At 43.5% G+C, this 12,076-nt stretch overlaps 2 protein-coding genes across 7 annotated transcripts in view; one reads left to right on the top strand and one right to left on the bottom strand.

The window, feature by feature from the left end:
* The window catches only part of BDP1 (BDP1 general transcription factor IIIB subunit), a 51,414-nt gene extending 43,871 nt beyond the window's left edge, over positions 1-7,543 (bottom strand). For 5 of the 6 annotated variants that reach the window (XM_079330813.1, XM_079330816.1, XM_079330814.1 and 2 more), the window contains exons 1-4: positions 7,099-7,543; positions 1,963-2,515; positions 1,189-1,295; positions 152-211 (exon numbers count right to left, since the gene is read on the bottom strand). In XM_079330813.1, the coding sequence (XP_079186939.1) occupies positions 152-211; positions 1,189-1,295; positions 1,963-2,515; positions 7,099-7,274 (896 nt within the window). In that variant the 5' untranslated portion in view covers positions 7,275-7,543. The remainder of the gene's footprint in view (positions 1-151; positions 212-1,188; positions 1,296-1,962; positions 2,516-7,098) is intronic. The other variant, XM_079330815.1, reaches the window with a different exon arrangement.
* A 160-nt stretch (positions 7,544-7,703) lies between these two features.
* Positions 7,704-12,056, top strand: LOC306814630 (small EDRK-rich factor 1-like). The gene is made up of 3 exons (XM_079330866.1): positions 7,704-7,859; positions 10,975-11,083; positions 11,547-12,056. The coding sequence occupies exons 1-3, from the start codon at positions 7,853-7,855 to the stop codon at positions 11,617-11,619; spliced, it is 189 nt and encodes a 62-aa protein (XP_079186992.1). The 5' UTR covers positions 7,704-7,852; the 3' UTR covers positions 11,620-12,056.
* Positions 12,057-12,076: the final 20 nt, after the last annotated feature.

Genomic DNA, 12,076 nt, shown 5'->3' with positions numbered 1-12,076 from the left:
TTAGCCACCCAACCTGCCCAAACTACATTTTTTATAAATTAGGCTATGATATTGAAACAGTAAAGACATATATCTACACTGTATTATCATAGAAATGCAGAGGTTTTTATACCAGAAAACTTCTTAACTATACTTCACCATCAAGACTTACTCTTTCATCTGACTTAGTGAAGCATTTTTTTCTGTTCTCTTTTCTTCTACCAATGAAGACCTAGAATATCATAAAAAGCAAAAGATCATTGTTTGTACAGATACATTTCTGCTTTCTTCCATGAAACTGGCTTTTAATGAGCAATGGACAAAGAATCACAAAGTTTTTTTATTCAATTATTTGTATCACATCTAGATTCGACTACACAACCACCAATGTTTAGTAAATTTTACCTTGTTTTTGTACAAGCAAGGACAAAAAAAGCATCTCAAGAAGAAATCCATGGCTAGGATAAAGGGAATATGAGAGTATCTTGTTTTTTACCTCCTAAGGGACTATTCAGTGTAAAAGAAAAAATAGGGAAGTGATAAATAAAACACACAAGCACACAAACATTAACAAGCACGTGATAACAGGCACCACCAGAAAACTCATCTACTACTGAAAGAACAGGACTTGGATAACTGTACTTCTATTTGTGTGATTGCTGGTGATAGCTGCAGGGAAAAGGCCCTGCTCTGCTCTGCTCTGTCTGTGGCAGCCTGTGCAGCCCGCTGCATTAGTGTTCCCTGCAAGCACCTCAGCCCTGCTACTGGTGAAACATGCCAGTGGAGCAGCAGCAGCTACCCTCAAGGGTCTTGCAGTATGTTTCTCACTTCAGCACCTAGAAGGAGAATTGCTTAGCTTCCTGAGTCCATTGGATCTAGTGAGCAATTATAACAACTCTAACAGCCACAAATAAAAATTTCACAGCAAACAGCTGGAAAAAATAATAAAATTCTACTATTCTACTATTCTGTATTTCTGTAGAGATAAATCAACACTAGGGACAGGTTCATGTTTGTGTATTTCAACAAGTACACAAAGCTCCATTCTCACTTCTGTACTATAATTAAGCAGATGTGAAAACTAGAAGCTAGTCTAGAAGCTTTGGTTACTATTGCAATAATACTGTATCTGTGCTAAAGCTGTATTTAAGTGTTACAGAGGTTGAAAAGTAATTTAACCTAAGGAGAGAGAAAAAAAGTCATACTTACTTCATAGGATTGTTTTCTGGCAGATAGTATATTAAGTCTCTCATGGTCATTTTAGAACGATCTAGTGGAGAACGTCCTTCAATTACTGGAGGCCTGTGTTTCAACTTCTTCCATACAAACCAAAATGAAATAAAACAAAACAACAAATGCTTAGATTTACCCTAAAAGTATTTAATATCTCAAAATTATTAGTACTCCTGTTTGTTTACAAAGTTCCCATTAATGGAATTTTGCTGTTCACACATGCACACATATACCACGCCCAAGAACTAGAACAAGATTATCTTAAAAGTGTTCCTTTCTCAGAGAGGGCATTACAGACCCTTAAGCCACTTATCCTTTCAGAAGCATTCAATACCTAGCACAAATAAATTAAAAGGTCTTCAAAATTATAGAATTTTGACAATGATAAACTCGAAAAAATATGAGATGTCCCAAATCTAAGCTTCTTGCACATACTTCCCTGCTGTACTACAAACCATGAAACTTTCAAAATTAGAAGTTAACTATAAAACTAGGTGTCATGTCAGAACGTCTTGCGGCTAATCCAATAAAAATAAGGCAATTCCTTGTAAAATCTGTATTATTAGGGAACAAAGTGCTGCTACTGCTTATAAACAGAAAAAACACATAGACTTATGAGGTATCACAGACTACTAGCAGTAAGTAGCTGATGAACATCAAAAAACATGACAGCAATGAGACAATGTATGCAGGGTGAATCCCAGTGCTCTTCCCTTTACAGATAAGCACTGCTCAACACAGAGGCCTTACCATCCGCTCCTTCTTCAGTTCTTCTTTAAGCATTTCTCTTAATTTCCGAGCTTTGAGGATCCTTTCCTGGTCAGAACATGTTCGTTTGGCTTTCTCAGGAGAAGGTTTCACAGGTAGCTTTTCCTCCTGTGTTCGTGATCTTTCCTGTGTTGGTCTCTCCTTGAGAGGAGAGGGTCCATTCTTCTGCAAGCTATCATCATTTTTCGGAGCAGCTACACCAACAGTTTGCTCCTTGTTCACACATTTTTTTAGCGGTGAAAACTGTGGCACTTGTGGCACAGGTGTTTTCTTCTCAGGAAGCATGGGAGACTTTACAGAGCTTTCAACATTACTCTTTTCTGATGGACTGGGATCCTTCTGAAGCGAAGCACTGCCATCAGAAGTCTGTGATGGTCGCCTCTGCGGTTTTGGTGCAGAACGTGGAGCAGACGATGGTCCAGCTCTGGGTTTGACAAGATTTGGCATGGTGGAGATACGTTTTCTTCTCTGGGTAAGCATCTCTGCAGGCTTGCTAGCTTCCCCAGCACCACTTGTATTATTCCCCTTGTCATCACTGGAAAATTTAAGAGAGTATTCTGAAGGTCTTTGCAGTGATAGATTTGTTACTTCTACTTTCAAGATGTTTTTATAGGCCAATCAATATAAACACTAGGCTATGGGAAAAAAGTGACACACAAGAAGCCATGCTAGGACCAACCTGCAGCTTGTACTTCCTCATAAAACAATCAGCTTTAAGAACAGGTGTATTATTTTCTAACACTAATCACTGATCAACAAGATTGTAACAGTAATACAATCCCACACTCTACCTCTTTTTATGGAAGGCTCTCTCCTTTCAGCTGAAAATACCAGTATCATAAAGCTTTATAAAAAATTACCCACATAACACAGGTAACACACTAAAAACACTTTAACAAACTGTAAGTAACAGTGATTTAATGACTTTTATTACACTAAAAGTGAACATTCCTCTTACATATTTGCAAGATGCTATATAAACTGTGGCTTCCAGAAAAACTTCAGCAGGCAAACTGCTGCTCAGACTTAACCTAGCTTCCCTAGAACATTTTATACATTAGCACTTTTTCTATCACTTATGCAGAAATATTTTTCAAAGTGCAAATAAAACTGCCAACCATTATGATGATCCAAGTCTGCTGACTCCATCAGTGCTCAGCTTTATGGCTGTTCCTCATAGCAAGACTGCAGTATAATTATAACTGAGTCATAAAGAGAGTTTTTAAATTTTATGTTGGAACTATGCCCTGTTTCTGTATGTAAGGACAACCATACCCGTTCTCTTTTTTAAAATGGTCATAAGTAAATGCATTCCAAGAAATATAAAAAAAGTATAAATACACAGTAAATCTTTTCAAAATTGTCTCCAGCTACTGTCTGTGATTCAGGGAAAATGCAGATGATTTGTTTGCATTTTGCAGTCTCTGTTAAATGGCTGAATCAATTTGTCCCCACTGTGAGTTCACACATGTTTTCAGTACAGAAACCCCTGAGAAAAGAGTTTAGAGGGCTTATTACATGGTGCCTATTTATGGGTTTTGAATGAGATCCTTGCAAATTCCACTCAACACCCACTGTCCTTTGTAAAGCAGGAGACAATGGAAAGTAATTCTTCACCCACCTTCTTCATACCACCTGTGTTATGTGGAGTTTTTAACCAGAGTGCAACACTGGATTTGTGAACAGGTAAATACAATTAAACAGGAAGTGCACAAAAAAAATAAAATTCTCTTACACTTATAAAATTTTCACTTCGCTGATAATTAATAAAACTTATTCAGTATATAGAAAACAAAACAATATAAAGCGTCTGATACAACAGACAAAGACCTGAGCAGCTGTGAGTTGAAGAGATCAGTGTCTGCCCCTCCACTTCCACTCATGAAGAAGTTTTAGACTGCAATGTGACCTCCCCTCAATCTCCTTCAGGCTGACCAGACCAAGTGACCTCAGCCACTCCTTGTACAGCTATACCTCAAGGCCCTTCACCATCTTTGTTGCCCCCTTCAGGTGCTGTCTAACAGCTCAATGTCTTGCTTATTCTGTGTCACCCAGACCTGCCCCCAGCACTGGAGGTGAGGCTGCCCCAGCTCAGAGCAGAGCAGGACAATCCGCTCCCTTGCCCAGCTGTGATGCTGTGCCTGATGCAGGACAGGGTTGGCCCTACTGCCTGCCAGGGCACTGCTGGCTCAAGTTCAACTTGTCAACGACTAAACCCCCTGGTCATTTTCCTCCAGTCTCTTGTTTCCCAGTCTGTCCATACACTCAGGATTGCCCCACCTCAGCTGCACAATCTGGCACTTTCCCTTTTTGAAGTTCATATGCCTGGCGTTTCCCCAGCCCTCTAATTTGTTGAGGTCTCTCTGCAGGGCCTCACTGTCCTCAAGAGAGTCAACAGGTTAATATACCTTTTAAAATTACTTAATATACCTTTGAATCCTGTGTCTAGGTCATTCATTTATGAAGACAATGAAGAGCACAGGACTGAGGTTGGAGCTCTGCCCCACCAGTGACAGGTCACCAGTCTGATGTCACCCATTCACTGTAACCCTTTGTACCTGATACGTGAGCCAGTTGCTCACCCAGCCCATTATGTGTTTATCCGGGTGCATGCTTGATGTTTTGTCCAGAAGGAAGGATACTACGAGAGCCAGACTCAAAAGTTTTACTGAAATCCAAAAAGACTACATCAACTGGCTTCCTTTGGTCAGCTAGGTGGGCTACCCTGTCAGAAGTTATAAGGCAAAGGCCTATTTTTAGGCCATGAGAATAGACCAGAGTGCCTTTCAGAGTTGCACCACTATCTAGTTTTGAAACTCAAAATTATATTACGCTGATATATTGTTATATAAATCAGTCATACATAATCACTTGTTAAATTACAAACACAAAAGTCTTTAACAAATCTTTTGAAATAGCAACAGTAGCATCTAAATGAAAAATAGTAAAAATTTTTTTATTAAAAAAAAGTCGGATAGCAAAAGATTCAGTAAGGTGGTTCCTGTAACATAAAAATTTTATAAATACAACTTGAAATAATGACATCCTTGAAGTACAATGCAAAACAAGTAAAGATGTAAGATACAAGTTGAATAAAAGACAGCATGGGTTTCCTAAAGACACGCCATGCCAACTATTCTGAGACCTGAATTTCCAGCCACCAAAACAGAAGGGTGTAACACTATTTCATCATACTGTCATAAGGAACAAGCATCAACGAAAAGAATAGAGGTATTTGTGAAAACTCAAAGCCAACTGTACAAAAGAAGTGTGAATGTTGTTCTGAAGAACAATTATCAGATTGAGGAAATGTCCTGACATGCTGATCTGTACTGCCTTTGGTGGGCAGAAGCTCACATGGTGATACTTCAGATTTGTGGAACAACAGCACTGATAGCATACCCGTATTTCCAGCAAACGCTGAGAAAAGATTATGCAGCACCAGGGTCTTTTCTCACATTGCCACATGGCTGACCACACTGGGGGTGGGCAAGAAGCTGGGAGAGGACACAACCAGGACAGCTGATATCAAATGACTGATCACTGCTGTGATCCCACCTGTCGCATCATGCTCCTCAGTAAAAGACAGAGGAAGAAAGAATGGACATTTAGAGCTATGGCATTTGTCTTCCCAAGTAAATGCTATGAATGATAGATCCCATTGTGGTGGCTAAACAGCAGTCCTGTACAGCAAATCTCATAGACTGAATTCTGACTTGATTCGACATGAACTGTGAGATTGCTACCAGCTCTTCATGAGAACAGAGTCCTGCAACAGTGAAAAACAGCTTGTTTCCCTGGGAAAGAATTCTACAGATTAGGACTGTTTCTTACACCTGTTTCAGCACTTCTCACCTGTCAAGCAGAAGAATGAAAGCAGTATCTTATGAACAACTCTTTCCAGCACATAGACACCTTTTCTAGACTGACCAATTATTAACAGGGGTAATAGCTTGTTACTGATCAATAAGAGATAGACAGAGGATGATTATTAAATGCTACATATAATGAGATGTGTGTAATAAACCTTTAGGTTCTTTTGCTCCATGAAAAGAGTGTGTCCCATCTCTCTAAATGAGGTCAACAGCGACATCCCTTCTTTTCTGGAGACAGTAAAACACCTGCAGGTAGTGGTGTATTCCCAATCCTGCTTTGCTTACGTGCACTGCTATTTCTTTATCTATTGAACTGTCTTCATCTTGACACACCTGCACTTTTGCCATTTTAATTTTCTGCCCATCCCACAAGGCTGGGAGGGGCAGGGGCGTCGGGAAGCAAGTAATAAACTGTGGGGTTTATCAACCAGGCGCATAACAGGGAGATCCTCAGGGAGGACCACTCCTAAGGGCAACTTTACCATGTGCTTTCATCACAATAAAAAGTACTCAAAACTAAACAGGCAAAAAAACCTGTAAAAAGACAGAAATCCTTTCTTGCCAACGCATGAAGAAATGGATACAAAAGACAAAATGCTGTAAGAGTGCAGAATGAAGCTCATCTGGTTACAGAGCACAAAGAATTGCTGCACACAGCAAACCAGGATTTACTGGCTGCTATGGAGTCAGAAGAAAACGAGTGTCAAACCACACTGGGCCACTCTTCTGCAGCCTTAACTTAGAGAATCACAGAATCGATTAGTATGGAAAACACCTCGAGATCGTCGAGTCCAACCCATGACCCAACACCACCTTGCCAAGTAGACCATGGCACTAAATGCCATGTCCAGTCTTCCCCAAAACACCTCCAAGGACGGTGACTCCGCCACCTCCCTGGGCCGCCCGTTCCCATGTTATTCTAAGCGCCTGCTGCACAAGGGCAGTGAAGAAACGCGGGTTCAGGCTACGCTGCAGCGCGCCGAACTCCGCAAGTCCTTGTCCTGTCCGACAGCCCCGGCGCGCAGCCAGCGGGCACCGACCGCACTCGTCTTTATGAGGACTTCAGGAGGAGCCAGCACAGCACCGATAACCGGACGGTGACAGGCCACAGCCAGGCTACAGAGAGCCACCGCCACCTCCCGGGATCCGCCGGTCCCGCCCTGCACAGGCCCATCCCGCTCCCGGGGACACGCGGTCCACTGCCGCGACACTGCCCTGCCAGGGCGAGTTTGGCGGGACTCACCTGTCTGCCTGCCGCGCGTCCGCCGATCCTGCCGCGCTCCCTGCTCCATCCGCCGCCGGGGTGTCCGAACCCGGGGGTCCCGGCGGCTCCTGGTCCACCCCGCCTGTGCCGGTGGCGGCGGCCCTGCCCGGGGGCCGCACATTGGGCCGCACGGTGATACGGGCCCGCCGGAACATGGCGGAGGCGGCGCCGGGAGAGGCGCGCGCCCGCCCGCGAGCCCGGCAGCGTCAGCAGCGCGCCGCGGCGGCCCGGTGCTGCCGCGACCCCGGCCGGCTGACGGCGTGCCTCCCTGGCGGCGCGCCCCGCGACGTCATCAGCATGCGCCAAGCAGGAGAGGAGGGCCAGGAGGGGAAGCGTGTCCGGGGCAACCAATAGCGGTGCCGGAGTCGCCTGTAGCGCCCCAGCAGCTCCTCAGCCGCGTAGCCCTCGGTTCAGCCGGCTCTCAGCAGCTTTGTCCCCGAGCCCAGGCTGTTTGACCAAACTCCCCCAAGCCTCTCCCTCACATCCCGGTTCAGGCGGACGCGCCGCACGAACCTGCTCAGGAGCCCCGCCCACGGGGCGGGAGGCAGCGGCTCTGATTGGGTCGGGTCCGCGCGGCGCTGTGACATCAGCGGCCAGCGAGGTGCCATAAGGGGCAGAGGCGGCGGGCGGCTCCTCAGACGGCCTCGGCGGTGGGAGCGAGCGGGGCGTTGTTGGGCGGCTCTCGGCGGTTGCGGTGTAGGGGTAGCGGGCTGCGCGGCCTGAGCGTCTCGCCATGACCCGTGAGTACCGGGGGCTGCTTGATGCCTGTCGGGTAGCGAAGTGGGTGGCGGGACATGGGACTCCCCCTGGTCGGTTCCAGGTATGGGCGCTGCACCGAGGGCAGTTCAGCTGGGGGCCATGCCTGGGCCGGGGTCCGGCATTGGCTGCTGGTTGAGGCCGCTGCCGCGTCTGGTTCTTTGCGAACTCGGCGGCCCACTAGCGGAATCTCGCCAGTGGTGAGTGTGTGCGGAGGAGGTTTTTTCCCACGTCCTGCCGCTGTCCGAAGCAGAACGCGAAAACATCCTCCTCCGCCTTCTGGCGTAGCAGTGGTGGCGAGACCGGAGGAAGAGAAAAAGGTAATGATGGGTTGAAACAACAGCCACACTCTATTTCATTCCCGGCTGCCAGACTGAAATAAAGGACTTTTATACCACTGCTGAACATTCAATATTACGCTGCTTAACGTGGGGGTGTTGAGGCTGTTGGCGAAAGGGCAAAAGCACTCGGTAAATCATGACTGCGTTCCGTGCTGACGAGCAGCAGTGTTGGTACACCCGCTCTAAAATGGCGGAGAGTGAACTGGACCCAGGATGCTCCGGCTCCCCTGACTGCTGGCAGTGCTCCTCTGCCTTCTGGCTACTGTGTTTGGCAGTAATGAAACTCCGTGTGTTTAATTGAGGTTATGCTTTCACATTCACTCGAAAAAACCCATATTGTGAGGCTGTGCTTTCACATTCATCTCGAAAATACACAGTTATGAGGGCACACTGCTGGTGAAGTGCAGCTGAAGACCTGGAATGTAAACAGTTTGTGCACAGAACATAATAAAGAGGCACATTTATGATTTTTGTTGGCATTTTTCTTCTCCTGGAGTTGGAAGAGGAAGGGCAGGGTGAACTAAGGTATATGTCTTGCACGAGGAGGCCAAGATGGGAATGCTTAAGAGGAATGTATAAAAATGTATAAGCTGGAAGGGTGTACTGTTTTTTTTGTGGCAGTTTATGCTTTAATTTCAGGAAGATGAATTGTCTTCTGTTAGGACAAGATTTAGATTGATATTATAGAATGTAGAAAACACCAATGGTTCCCCTGAAGATAAGGATACTTATTCAGCATCCCAGATGAAGTAATGGGGACAAACAGTCCTTGGCAATGTTTACTTGGAAGAGTAAGTTTCTCTTCAGGCAGTTGTTTGATACTCAATGCTTTGTATGCATTCTGTTTTGCTCAGCTTTTCTGCCTTCTCTGCTTTGCTGTGCCAGCTGCTTTTCAGTGCCTGTTACTTTTCAGCAATTGAATTCTGTTCCTAAATATAAAACCTTACCGTGTGTATGGAAAAACTCTGCAGAGCCCGTGCTCAGTGTTTGCTTGGAAAACAAGGAGGAACTTGAGGTTAAGGGTGGAGAGTAACTGCTCATAAGGAAATATGAGGTTTGGGGTGGAGGGTAATTCTGTCTTCAGCACTTTGTTTTGACTTCCTTTCTGTTTTCTTCATGATAAAAGAAGATACTTTTTTTTTTTTTTTTTTTAAAGCACTGCAAAAGAGCTCTTTCATTGCTCATTCATATAATGTTCTTGCCTCCTGAGCACCACAAAACTCAGGAACCATTTATGGCCTGGAATTTGTCATCTGCTCATGAGTCATCAGGTTTTAATCAACGCTAGTACTGCCAGAAACAGCTGGTTTGCTTTAGTCTCTTAACAAGCGGTCGTCTTCTAGATGGACTTTGGGCACAGGATGCTAGCGAGGATGATGAATAAAAGTCTCTTAGCTTTTCCAAAAGGTAGTACTTTATGTCCTGGGACAGACAACAAAAATATCTTTCAAGCTCTTGGGAAGAGCAGTCATACAGGGCTGCTTTCACTTGAGCTTCTGGCATCTCTTAGCAGGGGGTCCATAGGCTGTTGTGAAGAATGCACAAACCCTTGCTCTTCTGCAGGGTTGCTCTTGTCTAGTTGTTGGCATGGCAGGTGGCTTTGTCTGCTCAGAAATAGTGTGGGTACAAAGTGGTGGATAATAACAGTGGGGTGTTGTTTAAAAGTAACCTAGTCCTAAGATGCTTTCGTAGACCAGAAATTACAGGCACTTGGAGATTTAAATCTCTGGCTTTGAGACTGAAAGATGGCATAGGCAGTCTGAAAACTGTAGAGAGACTGAGAAGAGACACAATGGAAATTATCAAGATATATAATTGTCATTTTTGAGTATAAAAGAATGTGATCGTGTTAGTTCAACAGCACAAATGATGATGCCTAGTGTATCTGGAACACTGTCAGTCCAAAAGAAGTAGAGCAAGAAGTACCAACCAGCTTGGGCAGGTTGGAGGAAAACAGAACTACGGAAGAGAATACTTAGGAAAAATTGCCAGCTAATGCAGAAGAGTTTGCAGTCTATGGCCATTGCCTGGAAGACCCTGAGTATTTAGATGGAAAGTCTATAGTTCTGATGTCATGCCTTCATGAACTCTGTATGATCAAAGAGATTGCATTCCTGTCTTGTTGGTAGTTTTGGGGAAAGCTGTCTGTTCCCTGAAATGTCCTCTCTAATCACAGTGATGTGGGTTTGTGTCTTTATATCCCTATGAAAATAATGTTACTCCTCTTACTTTTGTTGGAAGTAATACTACCCAGTTGCTAAGGCCCAGGCTGAAGTTCTGCACCTGACTTCAAATTAAAAAAACAAAACGTTTTGAGGCCACCTCTTCAATAGTATTTAAGCATAATCAATTCCAATGCTGTTCTTTCAGTCTGAAATTGACTTGTAAGCTATATTGAATTCTGAAATCTGTTGGAGAGTAGATGGCTCCTCTTTGATGAGTTATTGACATGATTTTGCCCAGCCTGTTGGTGTGTTGGTTTTCCTTTAGTCTTCTATGGCAAACTATGTTTTGTTTCTGTAAGGAATATTAGCATTTTGGTAATATCTTGATGACATACAGAATTGAAAAAGTAACAACTGTGAACCTTTATTTTCTCCTGCTGTACACTGGAGAGGACACTGAGATAGAAGATATGACCATACCAGCTCTACACATTGTGTCAAACTGTACTGCCTTTGTAACAGACTTTTACACAAGCAGACTCTGTGGAAAAAAACAAGTGGTAGTAATTATTTAACTGTGTATTATCTTGCAGGTGGGAACCAGCGTGAACTCGCTCGCCAAAAGAACCTGAAGAAAACTCAGGAGATCCACAAAGGCAAAAGGAAAGAAGATAGCTTGTCTGCTTCTCAGAGGAAACAGAGGTAAGATCTAGTAAAGTTGAGTAAATTTTTAGGCAGAAGAAGGAGAGGCAAGTGGGTCAGAAAGAATCCAGTGTCTTAGCTGACACAGCATTTGAATACTTTGATTTTTTTTCATTGGCTAATCACTTACCAGAGCATAAACAGATTTATTTTTATTAAGTCTTGTAAAGCTTTTTATTTTTTTATGAGCAGCTTTTTGCCTACTGCAAACAGGAAAAGGTTATGTAATGCTTTCTTGAAGGTGCTTCATCCATTATGTCCTTTACTTCTAAAACCAAAAGAATTATATGAGGTCTACTAATCAAGTCAATTGTCTGCCTCATGGAATAATAAAAATACTGTGCTTGTGGCTGAGCAATTTTATACTGATTTTTCCCTTCTTCAAGTGGGGGTTATTAAATAGAGACAACTCTCTGAAAAATTGTGAGCCAGTATCTGATATCCAACTGTTTTTTCTTCACAGGGACTCTGAAATCATGCAGCAAAAGCAAAAAGCAGCTAATGAAAGGAAGTCTCTGCAGGCAGGAGCAAAATGAGCGGCCACTATGGAGAAGATAGAGTGAACTGAATAAAGCAGAAGGACCTAGAAGATCATCTATAGAAGTGTCTGGCCATTAAATGATTAAACATTTTTTGTGCAGAGTTGTTCAACTGTCATTAGTTAGAGTATTTTCTGGTTACTATAGGCCTAGTTGTCTACAGCTCTTTCAAAACTGAGTACACTCTTTCTGCATGTGTATGAATAAAAGTAACAAGCAGTAGCTTTATTCTAGCTTTTGCTGCATTTGTTAGTTTTACTTAGTGGATTGAGTTAAAGAATTTCTAAATCTACAGTTAAGATCAGATTTGGTAGCCTGAGTTCTTGAAAGTAGAGCTTCATTCAGAATGGAACACACTTATAAAATGAGCTTAACCTTGTAGAGGTCTGAACTGTAAATCTCAAACTATTTTTACAATAAAATGTTGCATGAAATACTGTCTAATCTGAAATGG

Source organism: Erithacus rubecula (genome assembly GCF_903797595.1).
Source record: "Erithacus rubecula genome assembly, contig: SUPER_Z_unloc_1, whole genome shotgun sequence".
In the NCBI taxonomy this organism is placed as follows: domain Eukaryota; kingdom Metazoa; phylum Chordata; class Aves; order Passeriformes; family Muscicapidae; genus Erithacus; species Erithacus rubecula.
The sequence above is the reverse complement of the archived record's forward strand: the minus strand, read 5'-3'. Positions and strand labels throughout refer to the sequence as shown.